This window comes from Hipposideros armiger, unplaced genomic scaffold (genome assembly GCF_001890085.2).
Source record: "Hipposideros armiger isolate ML-2016 unplaced genomic scaffold, ASM189008v1 scaffold_1022, whole genome shotgun sequence".
Lineage (NCBI taxonomy): Eukaryota > Metazoa > Chordata > Mammalia > Chiroptera > Hipposideridae > Hipposideros > Hipposideros armiger.
Window position 1 is genome coordinate 416,792 of NW_017732372.1, and position 20,010 is coordinate 436,801.

Below are 20,010 nucleotides of genomic sequence, written 5' to 3' on the forward strand. Positions count from 1 at the left end.
TGGGCCAGTGAAGCGACGTCCTCCACAACTAGACTGAAGAACAAAAGGACAGCAACTTGTCTGTTCCCCTTACCCCAATCCCCCAGCGTTGTTCCCATCCCCTAATTCCCCAATAAAAATCTTAAAAAAAAAAAAAAGGCCGGCTAAGTAGCTCAGCGGGTTAAGAGCATGAGCTCTAAGCAACAGGGTCACCGGTTCAATTCCCACATAGGCCAGTGAGCTGCGCCCGAGTTGGGCTGCCGCTGAACTGCCAACACGTGGCAGGACGGCTCAGCTGGTAAGAGCACATGCTCCTAACAACAAGGTTGCCGGTTCGACTCCCGCATGGGATGGTGGCTACGCCCACCCGCAACAAAGATTCAACACAGCACCTTGAGCTGAGTGGCCACCAGCTGCCAAAGGGCAGCCAGATGGCGACTGGACTTGGAGCTGAGCTAGCTGTGCCCTCCACAACTAAGATTGAAAGACAACAACTTGGCTGTTCCCCTTCCCCAATCCCCCAACACTGTTCCTCTCCCCCAAATCCCCAATAAAAAATCTTAAAAAAAACCAAACTAATAATCAGTGCATACTGGCCAGGTACCCTTAAAAGAACTTTACATATACTAACCTAGCTTAATCCTTACAAGCAACCCTGTAAGATAGGTACTAATATTATTCCCATTTTACAAATAAAGAAATTGAAGCATGGAGTTAAGTAACTTGCTCAAGGTCACACAGTTACTAGTAAGTGGTAGAGCTACAAACCCGTGGTTTGGCTTCAGCATTGTAGCTCTTTACCATCACACCATTAGATCTCTAAAAAATGCTGTTAAGTGGTTATCAGAGGGTAAGGGGGAAGGGTGGTGGTAGAAGAGGGTAAAGGAGTCAAATATATGGTGATGGAAGGAGAACTGACACTGGATGGTGAGCACACAAACTGATATATAGATGATGTATTACAACATTGTACACCTTCAATCTATGTAACTTTACTAACCATTGTCACCCCAATAAACTTTAATTTTTAAAAAACTGCTGTTAGGAGATCACTGTCAATCTTTAAAAGAGCACTTTCTGGAAAGTAATAGAAACAAAAGAAAAACAGTTAAAACAGTTAAGACGTTACCTGGATAGTGACAAAGTGAACACAGTTAAGTTTCAGAAAAAGTAAATGAGAGCAAGGGTTTTTTTTTTTTAAAGAAGAGGGACCTAAGCATGACAGCAGCCTGAGTGAGACAGAAAAAAAAGTAAATTTAAACTTAAGGCACTACAAGAAAAGGAAGGAAGGAAAAAAAAAAACCCCAACCATTTCCATTGATGGGACAGGATAAGCAGAGGCTCTCAGGTGTGCAGGTGCAGAGCATCTCCAGGGACTAACAATCCAAAAGAGTAAGGTTGGGTGGCAATGGAAAATAAGTTGTAAAGATCCAAGAGGATGGATGGATGATGTAACAGAAACAGGAAGGAGGGGGAGAGGACTAGAGGTCATTGTGAAGGTGAGAAGTGATGTTAACAGAGGTGAGAAAGTGCCAGAAGACGGAGGCTGGGACAACTGTGGTCTGGAGAAGTACAAGGGAGAACAGGCCACAACTACGAGGACACCCAGGGCGTTGCCAGGCAGGTGAAGATGGAAGACAGGGCTCAGACTTCCTGATGGTCTCCACAGGGACACCGGCGGGTTCAGTGGAGCGGGAATGTCTGAATTGAGCACTAACCACTGAAATCATCCTGGCATGCAGAATGCTGGAGAGCACAGGTTTCCAAAGACAAGGGAAATGAATTAACAATTACTGAGTACCTACACTGGCCAGGCACTGAGCTAAGTGCCATATATAAATATATTTAAATATCCATACACATATGTATAATTACATTTCATTAAATTTTTCTAACCACCTACATGCAGCAGGGTGGACGGGAGCCCCCAAAATGATATGTGCACATCCTAATTCCCAGAACCTGTGAATGCGATCTCACTTGGAAAAGAAGCCTTTGCAGATGTACTTAAGTGAAGGATCTTGAGATGAGATCATCCTAGATTATCTAGGTGGGCCCTAAATCCTACGACAAATGCTCAGGCAGGAGAAAGGCAGAGGGGGATTTTACACACACACACACACACACACACACACACACACACACACACACACACACACACGAGAAAGCAATGTGAAGAGGGAAGCAGAGATTGGAGGATGTGGCCACCCTAGGAAGCCAAGGAATGTCAACAGGCACGAGAAGCTGGAGACAAGGAAGGGTCCTTTTCTGCAGCCTCCAGAGGAAGCACGGCCCCGCCAATCACTGGATTTCAGACTCCTGGCCCCAGAGCTACGCGATGATCCATTTCTGTTGTTCTAAGCCACTCGGTGTGTGGTAATGTCTATGGAAACCCTAGGAAACACCCCAGAATACAGGTACAACCTTCCCCGTTATAAGGTCAAGGAACAACTCAGAAGCAAGTGACACAGACAGAATTAAAACTCAGGATGCACGCGCAGGTCCGAGTAACTCTGAGGGACAGCAAGCTGGGGAGCAGCAATGGTTGAAAGTCATAGGAGAGGAAGGGACGAAGAAAAATCTTCAATGTAAGAAGTTATGAGGCAAGTGACAACAGAAGGGATAAGCCAGACTTCAACTAATGCGAGGAGAAGGAGGAAGTCAGACGGGGCACTTAAAAGTTACAGGAGGGGCCGGCCGAGTGGCGCAATGGTTAAGAGCTGTCTTGGGACGCCAGAGGGCCCCGGTTCGGATCCCACATATGAGGGCCAGTGACACTGCCCTCTACAGCTAAGATGCTGAACAACAGCTCGACCTGGAGCTGGGCTGCCGTGACTCGCCGGCGACGGCGTAGGCTGCAGCCCCTGTGGCAGTGGGTTGCCATGGGCTACCGTATGTAGCCATCAGCCAGCGTGAGCGGCCATCAGCCGCAGTGAAAGGCCGTCCAGAAGCCGGCGACTGATCTGCCTCACCCGGGAAGAGCACAATGATGGTGCCAACTTGGGCCAGTGAAGCGACGTCCTCCACAACTAGACTGAAGAACAAAAGGACAGCAACTTGTCTGTTCCCATCCCTCCAATTCCCCAATAAAAGTCTTTAAAAAAAAAAAAAAGTTACAGGAAAGAAAATGGTTTCCCATAGTATCCACAGGAAATTAAGGAAATCAACAATATAAAACAAAGCAAAATACCGCCTATATACACTTCTTGACATTAACTACAGTTATCTGAATCAGGTATCTCTGAATTTCTAAGAACTCGCAATTATCTTTTAAATATCTATTTCAGATGCTTAAAGGTTTTCTTCTTCCATATTTTACTGCTTATTCAACAAATTCCCAAATTACTCATCCAAGATGGTAAAGCTAATCATCTCCCATAATCATGTTATAAACCCCAGGATTAGGCCAGGGCCAGACTATATATAAAATACAGTTCATACTTTGCTTAGGACCAAAGTATGGGTTGGGTTAAAAACAAAAAATGACAGCCAGCAGCCAGCGTGAGCTGTCATAGCTGCTGTGAGCTGCCGTGAGCCACCATGAGCGACAGTCCAATGGCCGGCGAGCAACTGCCTCACCCGGGAAGAGCGCAATGATAATAGCAACATGGGCCAGTGAAGCAACGTCCTCCACAACTAGACTGAAGAACAAACAACAACAACTTGTCTGTTCCCCTTCCACCGGTTCCCCAGCACTGTTCCCCTCCCTCAATTCCCCAATAAAATCTTTAAAAAAAAAAAATGACAAACTTCTAGGCTGTGCCAGGCTGTAAAACAAATGATTCACTTTATGTACTATTTAAACAGAGTATGGTGATAATAATTCAAAGCCAGGTATGGGCTCAAGAAAATCTATAGTGCAAATAATTACCACCCTATAATATCCTCCTCCCCGTCTTTCAAGTAAGCCATGGGCTGACTAATGAATAAAGAGAATGAAAGAATTCTGTGTTCAGAATCCCATTCTATCAAGCAACCAATTACAGTGATCATATATAGATCTAGTTCAGATCTTAGCCAACAGCTGAAGCTCTGTTGATGCAGACACTAAAAATTAACAAAAAATTCTTTGCAACAGGTGTTTTATCATTTCCATGCTGCAGCTTAAAAGTTTTAAGCTATTTTTTGAAAATTATTTGTTTTAATACGGATCCAGGTTAAATATTTTTAGATAAAATTTGACTTTTCCAACGATTTTATTAAAGATGTTCAGGGTGCAGATATGTGTTTATTCAACAGATATTTATTGAATGCCTCCCTTTTTCCAAGCCATACCAGAAACTAATGGGCCCTGGGGGTTCCTCTGTAAAAACCAAAACCCTGAAGAAGCATAAACCACCTAAAACATCAGAAGTACTTTTGCAACCACCAGATCATCAGTTCAAGATAGTTTAAACTTAGCTGACAATTTAAAAAATAAGCCCTGGACCTAGGGATATGAAAATACTATCAAACATAGCTATCAGCACTGTCATTTGTTAATTCACTGTTAGTGACTTAAAATAAACACATAGCTTCTTTAAAGCATGACAGGAGCCCAAAGAGTGAGAAGTTATAAACCACATTGGAGAAAAGTGAAATGAGAAGGAAATGAGGGAATCGGGGAAGGATGAATGCAGGTAATGAAACAGTGTTTTAAAATCGAATCAGTAGGGAAATCTACTTAATGAAATTACTGACTAAAAGATCAAACCGCAAATAAACACCCCCAGGAAACATATATAATTTTTGGAAAATTAATGACATCAGAGTACATAAGGTGAATATGAAATGAATCTCAATCCACTTAAGAATTCTCTCATTAATGAGAAAAATAAAAGTGAGACCAATCTGATCGATATGTTTTAAAATTATCCTCAATTTCCTTGTGCTTTCATAATTTAAATACTTTTCACCATTTCAACTTACTTATTCATGGAAGGAAAATAACTATAAAACAAGCAGAATAGAAAAGGACACTACATGGGAAATTAATTTTGAAGATTTCCAAAGCTAGAGAATATTTTCAAATCAATAAACAAGGCACATTTTAATTCTCTACTGTAAGTGTCTTGATCCAAATGAAAATAAAGTCCAGTCTTTTCCTTTTCTGAGTCAAACTGGAAATTGCACTATAATTGCAAGTCATTTCTGAGCAATTTACTAATTAACAGGAAGGCAACATATGTAACATGGTAAAGTCAGTAAAGTCATATTAAGACTAACAAGCCTCAAATATTTAAAAATAAAACATGAGGTATTTCAATCAAGATATTTATAGTAACAAACCTCATATAGCTACTTAACTGTAAAGATGTTATAAAAAGACTTTAGCCAAATGCTGTATAAAATGCTTTTTGTTTTATTGTTAATTGAGGTATAATTGACATTACATTGACATAATATAATTGACATTATATTAGTTTCAGGTGTACATGATTCAACATTTGTATATATTATAAAATGATCCCCATACTAAGTCTATGTGCCATCTGTTACCATACAAAGTTACGTTTTCTTCTTGTAATAAAAACTTTTAATATTTACTTTCTTAGCAAGTTTCAATTTTGCAATACAGTATTATTGACTATATTCACCATGCTGTACATTGTATCTCCATGACTTACTTATTTTCTAATTGGAAGTTTGTACCCCTTCAGCCTGTTCACCCATTTCGTTCACCCCTGCAACACTTCTCCTCCCTCTGGCAATCACCAATCTGTTCTCTGTATTTACGATATTGGTTTTGTTTTCTTTTGGTTTTGTTTTTTTAGATTCCACATATAAGTAAAATCATATGATATCTGTCTTTATCTGCCTGACTTATTTCACTTAGCATAATACCCTGAAGGTCTAGCCATGTCATAAATGGTAAGATTTCATTCTTTTTTTATGGCTGAGTGGTATTCCAGTGTGTGTGTGTGTGTGTGTGTGTGTGTGTGTGTGTGTGTGTGTGTGTGTGTGTGTGTGTGTGTGTGTGTTACTGCATCTTCTTTATCCACTCATCTATTGATGGACATTTAGGTTGTTTCCATATCTTGGCTATTAAAAAACAAAACACTGCATTGAATATAGGGGTGCATATATCTTTCAAATTAGTGTTTTAATTTTCTTTGGATAAATACCCAAAAATAGAATTACTGGATTATATGGTAGTTCTATTTTTAATTTTTTGAGAAACCTCCATACTGTTTTCTTAGTGGTTGCATCTTGTGTACATTCCCACCAACAGTGCACAAGTTCTCTTTCCCTCATATCTTCGCCAACACTTGTTATCTCTTATCTTTTTGATAACTGCCATTCTGACAAGAGTGAGATTGTATCTTATTGTGGTTTTGATTTGCTTTTCCCTGAGGATTAGTGATGTTGAGCATCTTTTTAAGTGCCTGTTGGCCATCTGTATGTCTTCTTTGTAAAAATGTCTGTTCAGATCCTCTGCCCATTTTAAAATAATTTTGTTTTTGTTGTTATTGAGTTGTAGAAGTTCTTTATATATTTTGGATATTAACCCTTATCAAATGTATGACCTGCAAATATTTTCTCCCACTCAGTACGTTGCCTTTTCATTTTGTTGATGGTTTCCTTTGCTGTGCACAAGCATTTTAGCTTGATGTTGTCCCATTTGCTTATTTTTGCTTTGTTGTTCTTGCCTTTGAAGTCAAACAAAAACATAGCTAAGACCAATGTCAAGGAGCTTACTGCCTGTGTTTTCTTCTAGGGCTTTTATGGTTTCAGGTCTTACATTCAAGTCTTTAATCCATTTTGAGTTAATTTTTGTATATGATGGAAGATAGTGATCCAGTTTCATTCTTTGCACGTGGCTGTCCAGTTTCCCAATACCATTTATTAAAGAGACTGCCCTTTCTACCATTTAATATTCTTAGCTCCTTTGTCATAAATTAATTGACCATTTATGTGTGGGTTAATTTTTGGGCTCTCTATTCTATTCCATTGATGTATGTGTCTGTTTTTATGTCAATACCATATTGTTTTGATTACTACAGCTTTATAATATAGTTCAAAATCTAGAAGCATGATGTCTCCAGCATTGCTCTACTTTCTCAAGATTGCTTTGGCTATTTGGCATCTTTTCTGGTTCCAGACAAATCCTAGGTTGTTATATTTTTGTGGAAAATGCTATTGGAATTTTGATAGGGATTGCATTGAATCTGTAGATTCCTTTGGGTAATATATACATTTCAACATATTAATTCTTCTAATTGATGAGCATAAAATATCTTTCCATTTATTTATGTCTTCTTCAATTTCTTTCATCAATGTCGTATAGTTTTCAGCGTACAGGTTTTTTACCTCCTTGGTTAAATTTACTCCTAGGTATTTTCTTCTTTTTGGTGCAATTGTGAATGAGACTATTTAATTTCTCTTTCTAATGGTTCATTGTTAATATACAAAAACACAACAGGTTTTTGCATATTGATTTTGAACCCTGAAACTTTACTGAATTCATTTATTAGTTCTCACAGTTTCTTGGTGGAGTCTTTATGGTTTTGTACATATAAAATTGTGTCATCCACAAATGGAGATAGGTTAACATCTTCCTTTCTAATTTGGATGCTTTTCTTTCTTTCTTTCTCTCTCCTGCCTAATTGTTCTCGCTAAGACTTCCAATACCATGTTGGAAGAAGAACATCGTTGTCTTGTTCCTGATTTTAAAGGAAAAGATTTCAGCTTTCCCCTGTTGAGTATGATGTTAGCTGTCAGCTTGTCATATATGGCCTTTATTATGTTGAGGTACGTTCAGTCTATACCCATTTAGTTGAGAGATTTTATCATAAATGTATGTTGAATTCTATCAAATGCTTTTTCTGCATCTATTGAAATGATCATATTCTGATCCTTCATTTTGTTAATGTGGTATATCACATTGTTTGATTTGCAGATGTTGAACCATCCCTGGAATAAATCTCCCTTGATCATGTTGTATGATTCTTTAAATGTATTGTTGAATTTGGTTTGTTAATATTTTGTTGAGGATTTTTGTATCTATGTTCATCAGGGATATTGACCTGTAATTTTCTTTTTTTGTGGTGTCCTCTGGTTTTGGTACCAGGGTAAGACTGGCCTTGTAAAATGAGTTCGGAAGTGTTCCCTCTTCTTTAGGCTTTTGGAAGAATTTGAGAAGAACAGATATTAAATCTTCTTTGAATATTTGATAGAATTCACCAGTGAAGTCATCTTGGCCTGGACTTTTGTTTTGGGGGAGTTTTTTGATGACTGATTCAATCTCCTTACTAGTAATCAGTCTATTTGGATTTTCCATTTCTTCATGATTTAGTCTTGGAAGATTTTATGTTTCTAAACATTTATCCATTTCTTTTGAGTTCTATGATTTGTTGGCATATAATTGTTCACAGTAGTCTCTTACAATCCTTTGTATTTCTTTGGTATCAGTTGTAATTTCTCCTCTTTCGCATCTGCTTTTATTTACTTGAGGCCTCTCTCTGTTTTTCTTGGCAAGTCTAGCTAAAGGTTTATCAATTTTTTTCATCGTTTCAAAGAACATCCTCTAAGCTATCTCTCTTATTTTAACTGTGGAGGGTTTTTGCTGTAGTTTAAACCAAACTCTGACAAGTTCTGCTATGACTGAAAACAAGGATGTCCATGAAACATAACAAATCAAGTTAGCCCAAAAGGATTTACACACTAGAGAAAAATAAAGTTGGGGTGTCACCTGAAATTCTCCACTGGTCCCAAGACATGAGGGTAAAAATACCTAGTTATAACTGGAATAAACTCAATTTTCCAATGGCATTGTAGATACCTTCAGAAAACCTACTTTCAACCTTCAATTGACCTGATCTTCAACTCAAATCACAACACAATATTACTCATATTTATTCACTTTGTTATTATCTTGACAAAAAACAAATGTAAAGAAAAGGTCTTTTAAATATTAAATCACTCGCTGTCCTCCAAAAATTAAGAACAAGAAAACAGATTCAAAGAGAAAATGAAATAAAAGAGAGAGAAAAGAAGGATGAAACAAATGATGGGGACAGGCTGTTCTGATTAAACTGGTAAACTGCAGTCCGAGGCAGTGATGACAACAGTGAGCTTGGTAAGGAGGCCAGGCAAATTGACCAAAAGGAGACTACTGTAAATACAAAAAGCCCGAGGGGCTCCTGTTTCTCTAAGAGCTCCCAAACATGACCTAGGAAATCAAGCTCTAGAAAAATCACTGCAGTGCACCTCCCTCCACTTGTGTCACCATAGCTCCCCTCCCAGCTTCACATTTTTACTTATGTTAAGACAAACATGAAAGGTAGGCTTGAAAGGGAAAACAAGTCACAAAGAGTGTAGGTGGAAGAAGAGACAGGTGTAGAGGCAGCTCTGTCCCTTGGCTGGATGAGCAAAAGTGCTGCGAAGTTTAACACAGCACAGAGTAACTGGGTTTAAAGGGCTATTAGAAGCCTGATCAGTCTCCCAAGCAAAGCACCTTCTCCAGACTTAACAGGTTTGAAACCCTCAGCTTGAAAACCTGTAAGGAAATGAAGAGGTTCAATTGTCACTTTTTGCCGATGACATGATGCTATATATAGAAAACCCTAAAGACTCCACCACAAAGCTATTAGAAACCATAAACAAATACAGTGAAGTTGCTGGCTATAAAATCAACATACAAAAGTCCATTGCATTCCTGTATACTAATAATGAAGCCTCAGAAAAAGAAATTAAAAAAAAATTCCTTTTGCAATTTCAACGAAAAGAATAAAATACCTGGGAATAAACTTAACCAAGGATGTGAAAGACCTATATATGCTGAAAATTATAAGACATTTTTTAAAGAAATTGAAAAAGACACAAAGAAATGGAAAGACATTCCATGTTCATGGATTGGAAGAATCAACAGTTAACATGGCCACATCACCCAAAGCAATATACAGATTCAATGTCCCCATCAAAATCCCAATGGCATTTTTTGAAGAAATAGAACAAAAAGTCATCAGATCCGTATGGAACCACAAAAGACCCCGAATAGCTAAAGGAGTCCTAAGAAAAAAGAACAATGCTTGAAGTATCACACTCCCTGACTTCAGCTTATACTACAGGGAAATAATAACCAAAACAGTATGGTATTGGCAGAAAAACAGATACACAGACCAATGAAATAGAATTGAGAATTTAGAAATAAACCCACATAAATATGGACAGATACTTTTCCACAAAGAAGCCAAAAACTTACAATGCAGAAAAGACAGCTTCTTCAATAAATGGTGCTGGAAGAATTGGAAAGCCATGTGCAAAACAATGAAACTAGACTGCTGTCTGTCACTGTGTACCAAAATTAACTCAAAATGGATCAAAGACCTAAACTTAAGACCTGAAACAATAAACTGCATAGAAGAAAACATACGCACTAAACTTATGGACCTTGGGTTCAAAGAACATTTTATGAATTTGACCTCAAAGGCAAGGGAAGTAAAAGCTGAAAATGGGACTATATCAAACCACAATGAGATATCACCTCACACCAGTTAGAATGGCTATCATCAACAAGACAAATAATAGCAAGTGTTGGAGAGGCTGTGGAGAAAAAGGAACCCTCATACACTGTTGGTAGGAATGCAGATTGGTGCAGCCACTATGGAAGGCAGTGTGGAGGTTTCTAAAAAAATTAAAAATAGAATTACCATATGACCCAGCAATCCCTCTCTTGGGTATCTACCCAAAAAATCTGAAAACATTTATCCGTAAAGATATATGTGCTCCAGTGTTAAGTGCAGTATTATGTACGGTGGCCAAGACATGGAAACAACCAAAGTGTCCTTCGATAGATGATTGGATAAAGAAGATGTGGTATATATACACAATGGAATACTATTCTGCCATAAGAAAAGATGAAATAGTGCCATTTGTGACAACATGGATGGATCTTGAGATTATAATGCTAAGCGAAATAAGTCAAACAGAAAAAGTCAAGAACCATATGATTTCACTGATATGTGTTAAGTAAAATTGAAAATAACTAAAGGACAAGAAAACCAAATGAAGAAACAAAATTCATAAACACAGACAATAGTTTAGTGGTTACCAGAGGGTAAGGGGGAAGGAGGTGGAAAAAAAAAGAGGGTAAAGGGGTCAAATATATGGTGATGGAAGGAGAACTGACTCTGGGTGGTGAGCACACAATGTGATACACAGATGATGTATTACAGAATTGTACACCTGAAACCTATGGAACTTTACTAACCACTGTCACCCCAATGAACTTTAACTAAAAAAAAAAGAAAGAAAGAAAAACATGTAATGAAAGGAGTGCTTATAAGGCCACTTATTTCACTGTTTACAGCTCAGTTAGAATGGTTTGGTTTGGTTTCTTTACAATGAGATGAAAAGCTGCCTTTTTGTAATTATCCTCACTGTATCTGAAGCTATCCAAAAACAGCTCCATCTCTCTTCTATATGTTATCCTTTTAAGCTGAAGAAGGGATAGCTTATAGTTCCCCCAAATCTTCAGTTTTTCCAGGGCAACAATGATCAGTTCCTTCAACTCAGGCACAGCGGAGTCAGATACCCCAAGGTGTACATTTCAGCTCTTCCAAAAAGTGTCCATGTCAGCTCCTCCAACAACGATGTGTGAGATTCGGGGCAAGTAACAATCTTTGGGATCCTGTCTTTCCTTCTCTTCCTTTACAACAAGGTTATCCTACTAGCATGGGCCTGGGGGTACGGTAGGGACACCCGCATGGAGCTCCAATAGTGGACAAAGCAGTGGACTATCTTTGGGATCTTGCTCCTGGGGCTTCTTTGCACACAGCTTTGGCTCCAAAGACACAGGCCTCTGTGTCCACGGTCTCCATGGTTCTGGGCCCTCGGTCAGAGGAGCACATACAGGGGCTTTCGTGAGGAGAGGAGCAGCCAGAGCTGTGACCACCAGAGATGAAGGCCTATAGCACAAATGCCTTAAGAAACCTTGTAGGGCTTCCTGTAATAAACAGGCTGGTCCCAGAATGGGTTAGAAAATGACCCACCCTTTATAACCCTGGCTCAAGATGAAAATGCATTCTGTTCCCAGCCAAATTCCAAATAGCGTTTGGAAGACCTGTCATATACAGAGACTACAAGCCTAGGTTAGAAGTTTTCCTTTTCAAAGTATCCACAGACATGGCTATTTTTACCTTTAATAAACATTAAAAGGCAGTAATGATAAACACTGCTGCAGAATAAATGCCTCACTATCTCATTCTGCCACATTGTTTAATAGAACTCAAATGTATTCATAAAAGAATAACATCTCCATGGTATTAAGCATTGTCAGATTTTAATGAATCCATTTTCCCTTCAAAACTACCTCATTTCCCACAGGCCAAAAGACTGAGATTCACTTATGCTAAAACAATTTAGCTGAGTTACATATGCTGCTCAAATAGACAGCCTCTAAGAAGGCCTCCCGATCCCCTTGAGTGTGGACTGAACCTAATGAGACTTTTCTGACAAAAAAAATATGGCAAAGAAAATATGGAGGGGCCCATGTATCAAGGAACTGCGTAAGCCTCCAGCCAACAACCTGCAGAGAACTGAAGTCCTCAGTCCAATGACCCTCACAACCACTGGAGTGAAACTGAAAGCAGACCCTCCTCCCATGGAGTCTTCAACCACAGCCCTGACCAACGCTTTGTAGCCCAGGAAGAGACCTCGAGCCAGGGGCATTCGGCCAAACCATGTCCCGATTCCTGGCCCACAGAAGCTATGAGATAATTATGTTTGTTGTTTTAAGCCCCTAAATTTTGGGTATGTAAGTTGTGACAAAGTAATAGATAACTAATACACTGACCAATCCTGGCATTTTCTCTACTGTTCCTAATCCCTCCATATTCTCCCAAGGTGTCTAACATCCAACAGCAGGATGGCACTGATGAATCAGCTGGCAAGAGAATGCACTGCAGCTGCCATGCCAAGAGGAGTTATTTAATCAGCAACATCAAGACACGCAAAGCCTCTTTTCTAAGCCTCTTGTATGTGCTAAGGCAGAGAACCCAAATCTCTTAGCCTAGTCTAGGGAACAGTGCACTCTATACAAAGACTTGTTCACATGAAGAATGCCTCATTCTAAACAGATAACCCACCTAACCAGATATGAACTCCTTCAACTGCCCTCTCCATATACATCTAATGTTTGCAATCACAAACATCTTTACCTCCTTCTCTAACAACTCAAAATTAATTTACCTGTACGTACACTTGATACCACTTCGTCTACCCGGTCTCCTGGATTCCAATCTTGTTCCCTTTAACGCCTTCATACCAGTACAGCCCAAATACTTCTAAGATACAAATCTGATCATGTTGCTCTCCTACGCAAAAGTTAAGCTTATTGGTTTGACATTTTCCTCAGGTTAAAGTCCAAGTTCTCAAACCCAGCTTACAAGGATCTGTATGACTGGAGCCGTATTTCTCTGGCTTCAGCCCACACACCCCTCTGTGCTCTATGCACCAGCCCCTCCCTTTTCTATTTTTTTTTTTTAACTTTCCATTACTCTCTCACCTCTTAGCCTTCAAATAATCCATTCCTGCCTGAAGCACCTTTCCCCAAGCCAACCCTCTGATTACCTAACTTAAGCTTCAGACCTCAGCTTAATCTTCCTCTTCTTCCTAATGCCTTAACTAGTTTAATGCCCCCACCCCAAATCAGTGCTTCCATAAGAAAACGCATTTCACACTCTATTCGGGAATAGTTACTCTTCAAGTGGGTGAATTTCACATGGGCTATATGCTCTGTGAAGACAGGACCATGTGGATCCTGTTCAATGTGGAACCACAGCACCTTGTACAAACAAACGTTTGCTGTAGGAATAAGTAAATGAAGGAAGTCTTCCTAGATCACATGTTACCCTTCCTCAGATCTTCACATCTTAGCTTTACTCCCTACCCCTCCATATAAGCTCAGGTCTTCCCATCTTGTAAGGTCCCTTTGATCCTACCTCCGCCTTTCACTTCACCCCCACCTTCCACTCCATGAGCCACTTTCATTTGACCTCTGATTTACTACCCAACTCAAGGCAATCTGGTTGGTTCCCCATGACACCACAAAAACAGCGCTTATAGTGGCTGTCAGAGACCTACTTACCAAATCGACAGTTCTGCCTCCAGACTTGACTCCACTGAACTTGACCCCACTGCCATACTTGTCTTGCTATTATCACTGTTTGTTTATTTCCTTATTTATTTTTGCAAAGGCCTCTCTTCACTTTCAAGATCTCTCTCTCTCCCACTATTTTCCTGTGTCTATGTCTCCACTTATTCTAAGCTGCTGGACTTCATCTGTGGCTACCTTGTCTTCAGCCTTCACAAACTCTGCTTGGGCGGCCATCTAAACTTTGCACGGGTCAACCACACTGACCCCCTTTTGGGGCTGGGGAGGGAAAGGGGTAGCACAGCCTTGTGGGAAACTTTTCAAACTACACGTGGGCCTCCTTCATATTCTGATGTAACTAACCCCTATCATTTCACACTTAGTGAGTCACTTCTGCTTGTAGGAGTTAGTTTTATACTCAGGTGTGTCAGGGGAGAAATAGGTAAGTATCTTTCACCTATATGCGGAAGACAACCAAATCTCTCTCCTGTCAGGCATTTTTCCTGGGCTCTAAGTCCTTATTTCCATCTGCCTACTGCTGAACAAGTTCTTCCTGGATATCCTACAAGAATCCCAATTCAATTTCTCTAAAACCAAAACAGCCCCCTCAAGGCAAGTGCCTTTCTATATTCCCTATTACCAGCAGCCTGATTGTCTAAACTGAAATACAAGCATCGTCTTAAAACTTCTCCCTTTCCTTCAATCCCACTATTCACACCCTCTCAACTCTTCCCTGATCCAACTATCACCTTGATTAGTTAGGTTCTAACCTTCTATTGTCTGAGCTACTGAAATAACGTCCTAACTGTTCTTCCTACCACTGGCTCTGCCCTCAATAACCTGTGCTCCATGCTAGAAGAATTGCTCTAAAACAGAGGGTTGCATCATCCCCCTTTTCAAAACTTTGAATGGCTCCTGCTACTCACAGGACAAAAATTTTAGCAGGGGCTGCATGGCTAGTAAGAAAGGCCCAGAGGAAAGAAATGCCCAACACCGTGACTCAAATCAAAAGAATTCCTGAAATGGGCAGTGTACATCAGAGCTCTTTGTGAGGCAACCAAAAGGACCTTTGAAACAAAAAGCAGTCTACAATAGGTCAAAAAGGAACACAACCAGGCTCACCCAGCTAGGGCCAGGAGGCTAAACTAAAGGGCTGCAGTAAGAAAGCCACCGGGCAACTAGCCACCTTCTAAGCAAGCCAAGAGAAACTCAGCCAAAAGGTTAGGGGCTTTGAGCAAGGACCTAACTAAGCACATATGCTGCACATATACCCCCACACCCTGACCGCCCATCACCAACTCCACCAGTCCCAGCAGGGCGCAAACACCCTGGAGGCCCAAACAACAGTACTTGGCCAAGTAATTCCTTCAAAGGGCCTATTGGAATTCAGACCAAAGTGGCCTAACCAGACATCACATCTACTCAAAGAATAAATCAGCCTATCAACTGTCTAGGAAAGGTCAAGGCCTCTGGTGAGTCAAATGGACAGTGAAATCCCCACTCCCAGGGGAGTTGTGCAATCTTCCCCATGACATTACCCCACTGATTAGAGGCACGTAAATTGCCTCAAAGCTGTAGACAGCTTTGAGAAAGCTGTATGAGCCAAGACGTTTCTCTCTGCCAGAAATTATAGGGGCCTCAAGCACCAGAACACTAAGCTGGGCAGGGGAGCCCCGAGACTTGCCCCAGTCTGCCCCATCTACGACCCCACACCTTAAGTAGTAGCCAGATGGAAATACTCCTATTTTTTGGAACCTATCATTGCTTATGCTGTTTCCTCCAGCTAGAATCTCTGCTCAGTCCAGATAAATCCTATCCATCCTCAATGGCCCACTCCAACCATCACCTCCTCTGGAAATCCTTAACCAGCCCTCACTCCCTACTGCATGCATTGCAAAGACTTGTTATGGCTTTCATGTGCCCATCCCACTGTAGGGTGAAGAAAGGAACTGTCTTAGTCATCTCTCCATCTTCCATGCCTCCAGCAATGTCTAGCCTATCTGAGGTGCTCTATGCATGTTTGCTGAATGAATCTGCAAATCACTCATCTACTCCTTTGATACCATAGCAGGAAAATGACTATGTTGTGTTGGAAGTTATACTAGAAACTGTTTCACACTAAATGCAATTCCATTCTCAATCCAGCCAGGTCAAGACCTTGTGGGGAAACTGCATTTGTCTTTTTGTAATCAAGCACAAAGGTAGAAACAGAATGAGAAACGATTCATGGCTCCATCCTGGCTCCATGGGTGGGCTAGGACAATTAGTCCATGGACTTCAGGGGAGAGTGGGGACAGGGGGATGTCTGTAGACCCATTTCCCTCTACAGTGCTGAAGCTCATAATATGAAGACTATCCTGTGCTTCCTATTTGAATTAGAATTTCAAGGGAAATGTTTCAAACTATTCTTAAAATAATGAGCTTTGAGTATGATGGAACTCATTGCAGATTAAGGCCCAAATAGACAAAAAATTGCTATTAACAGGAGAAAACATTAGCAACTAAACAGATTACACTTATGCTGTCTGCAATTATTTGGTACTATTTGCGCAGAAAAAGAGAGGGAGGGAAGAAAGAACACAGGTGACGAAGACTATGGAAGAGTAACTAAAATGATAGCAGGACTGCCTGAGGAAGGCACATGACAAAAATAGGTCTCTGCATGGAAAAGGTAGGAAAGTATAATTGATGTCTACTAAACAGGCTGATGTGGACAGGATTAATATAAACTTTAACAGAAAAGATTTGAAGCATTTATTTAAATAAAAAGTGCTCTCTTATACAACATATATTTTAGTCATAAGAAAACTCTGCCCCAAAATGTAATTCAGGCTAAAATATGAATTATTTCAAAAAGGTTCCATGTGCCTATAATGTAAACTAATTATAAGACCCTAATTAGTTTGGGATACTTCTCATTAATAAGACAGCTATGATGGAATGCAAAGTATGCATAAAGCATTTCTGCAGCGTACCAAAGTACCATAGTGGTTTCGAAAATCAAATTATGCAACTGATCACTGCACTGTGAGCTGAAATAGCCACATTTTTTCATGGAACATCATTTTTACTTGAAAGAACAACAAACAACAGTTATTTAGACTTCCATATTTGACCTGCATTTTCCCAAAAATGAACAGTGGGCCCGTCACTTCAAGACAAAGTGACAGTATTTGTTGCCAGTGATAAAATCCGAGCTTTCAAGCAAAATGTGAATTTTGGAAAATTACTTCCCAATACGTAAAAGATAAATAAGGAGGCTTTTTTTTTTTTCTGCTGATACTGGGTTTGGGAAACAGGTTCCATTTAATAAACTGAGAGCACTTTGTAAGTTTTGGTTTTCATTCTTACTGGCTTTAATAATTTTCAAAGTTGTAAATTATAAGACCCATCAAAACAGGAGTTTAAACCGTATCAACCTAAGAAAACTGCCAAAATTTTTATGACATATCAGTTATTGTTCTATGGTAAACATTAGCATACAAATAAGGAAAAAATATATTAGTACTTCCTATCAATTGAATTTTGAGAATCTATAGATAGTGTATTAATGCACTAACAAAAATTGGATGGCTATCAAGTAACAGCTGGAATTCTGACTTCCTTTTGTTAGCTTTCTGAGTAACACACCTTGATGATGTTACTCAAAATACCAAGAAAATAATGAAATTATCTAAGTGTAAAAAACCTTTTTCTTCAAAATCTCTCAGTTAAATGCCTAACAAAATAACATCCCCCAAAGATGTTCAACCTTTAAAAAGCTACATGAGAAAATAAAAATTGCTGTAGAATGAGGAGTTAATTTGTAAGACTTCCAAAATGGCAAAGGATTTCAGGAAAAGCCTAGTGAATATATTGGTTAACTGCTCTCATATCCATGGGAACTACCACTGTCATGTCTACTATAAGTTTCAAGGAGTGTTTTAGCTAGCCTTTTGTAAAAAAGCCCATTAAAGGGAAATAATATGTTAGAATATTCCACACGTTCTCCAACTTTAACCTCAAACTTCTATTTTGGGATACATCAAGGTTTCAACAATTTGTCTTCTCAAATATTATCTGAGCTTATACATCTTATTTGAATCTGAAAGTTTAATCAAGAATAAGTCACATTGTACACCTGAAACTAATATAATAGTGTATGTTAACTATACTTTAATTTTAAAAAATAAGATATAAAAACTTCAGTGCATATTGTTTTTTACTTTGAGAAGTACTGATATAATTTAAAATGTCAACTCTCTTGTTCAAGAGACAATAAAGTATTTTATTAAAAAAAAGTCACATAGTAATTTTAGGAAATTATAGGGTCTCAATGAGATTTACTTCTTTCTTCCCTGCCTGCACTTTATTAAAATAATCTATTGCTACCACCCAAGACAATGCCCTGATAATACTTCCATCTCAAAATTCTGCCTGTGTTTTCACACTGTAAGAGGCCATTTCTTTTGCAGCTAATTCAAGGGGAGAAACTATACTGGCTTAAAAGACTACTAGAGTCTAAAAAGAAAGGATAGGAGATGCACAATGTTACTAAGTAATTTAACATTAAATACATAATAACCAGAAAAAAAACTCAGAAGGGTTTAGGAAATACAATGTGTATAAGAAGTTTCTTTTTCATTCATTAGAATGCCACATTGGCAACTTTTCAACCAAGGAGGGCTGAGAAATTAGGGTATTTAATAAAGAAGCCATATCAAGCAGATTATATAAATCTAATTTAGACCCAAAAAAAATGATAAATAGGTTAAAATTTTAAACTATGTCACATAATTGTTAATCATTATTTTATATCAGAAGTCATCCTAACAGGTAGCAGAGGCTAACTACCCTTGAAAAGCAGACTATATAATGGAGCACTGTTTTTACAAGACAACTCATCACCTAAAAATTCTTTATGCATGGCACAAATGTTCATTGACCCCATTCTAAAAAAGTGACCTAGAACACTAGAATACGTACATTCTTGAACGCGATCACATAGCCTACCCTTGGTTTCTCCATCGTATTTTTACAACCAGTTATTATGTCTGAGGATGGTTGACTAAAACTACGATTAAGCACTGAGTTTAAGCTTATAACTTGGTATTAGATGGATAAAGCTGTCATGAAGACTCAAGAAAGCGAGCGGGGCATCCGAGGCCATCGCCTCTCATTTTGCAGTCCATTTAATGCAGTCTTTAAGTTATTTAAACGTGCATTAACAAACTCACACGCCAAAGCCATGCCCCGAAGCAGTTCGACACGTCTGAAAAAAAATTTCAAGTAAAATTTCTGCCAGGCCTGTTTCTACAGCTTCCAAATCCCGTAAGCAACATCCTGCGTTCCCTCCAGTGTGACTGGGAAGTGAGGGTGTGTCTCGGTGCTTACCGATGCCCGGAGCCACATAGATGAAGTAGAGACAAGATGAGGAGAGGGAGAAGAAGAAGATGAAGGCGAGGAGGGAGCGATTGGAGACCCGTATCATCCGCCTGAGCACAGACATCTTCCTCTTCCCGGCCAGCAGCTTGGGCTGCGCTCTCTGGCCGGACTTGTGGGCAACCGTCCAGACCCTAAACTTCCATGAATGTGCTACGAACCCCGAGACTGCAAAGGGGTCCGCACGGGGAGGCTCCTGGGGAGAGGGCCCCGGCAGGAAGGAGGAGAGGGGAGGGAGCGAACGGAATGAATGGGAGGCCGGAGAGCCGGGGGAGGGGAGCGCGGGCGGACGACGAGGGGGAAGGGGCGGAGAGGGGCGCGGGGACGCGGGGCGGGGGCCCGAGAGCCGAAGGACCTGTGGAGGCCGAGGACGCGCGGTTTATCCGCCGGGCAGCGTCGGGAGGCCCTAGGGACTGCAGGTCGGCAGAGGCGCAGGCTGCGCGCCGCGGCGCCCCTGCGGAGACGGGCCGCCAACTGCAGCGCGCCGGGCGCTCCCGCGGGTCCGGGGCGCGGAGCCCCCCGCTCAGGGTCTGGGT

The 20,010-nt window shown here is 40.1% G+C and overlaps 1 protein-coding gene across 2 annotated transcripts in view; it reads right to left on the reverse strand.

Annotated features, from left to right (window-relative positions):
- Window positions 1-20,004, reverse strand: part of B4GALT6 (beta-1,4-galactosyltransferase 6) — a 62,819-nt gene extending 42,815 nt beyond the window's left edge. The window contains exon 1 of one of the 2 annotated variants that reach the window (XM_019631620.1): window positions 19,427-20,004. In XM_019631620.1, coding sequence (XP_019487165.1) covers window positions 19,427-19,541 — 115 coding nt within the window. In that variant the 5' untranslated portion in view covers window positions 19,542-20,004. The remainder of the gene's footprint in view (window positions 1-19,426) is intronic. The other variant, XM_019631621.1, reaches the window with a different exon arrangement.
- Between the last annotated feature and the right edge of the window lie 6 nt (window positions 20,005-20,010).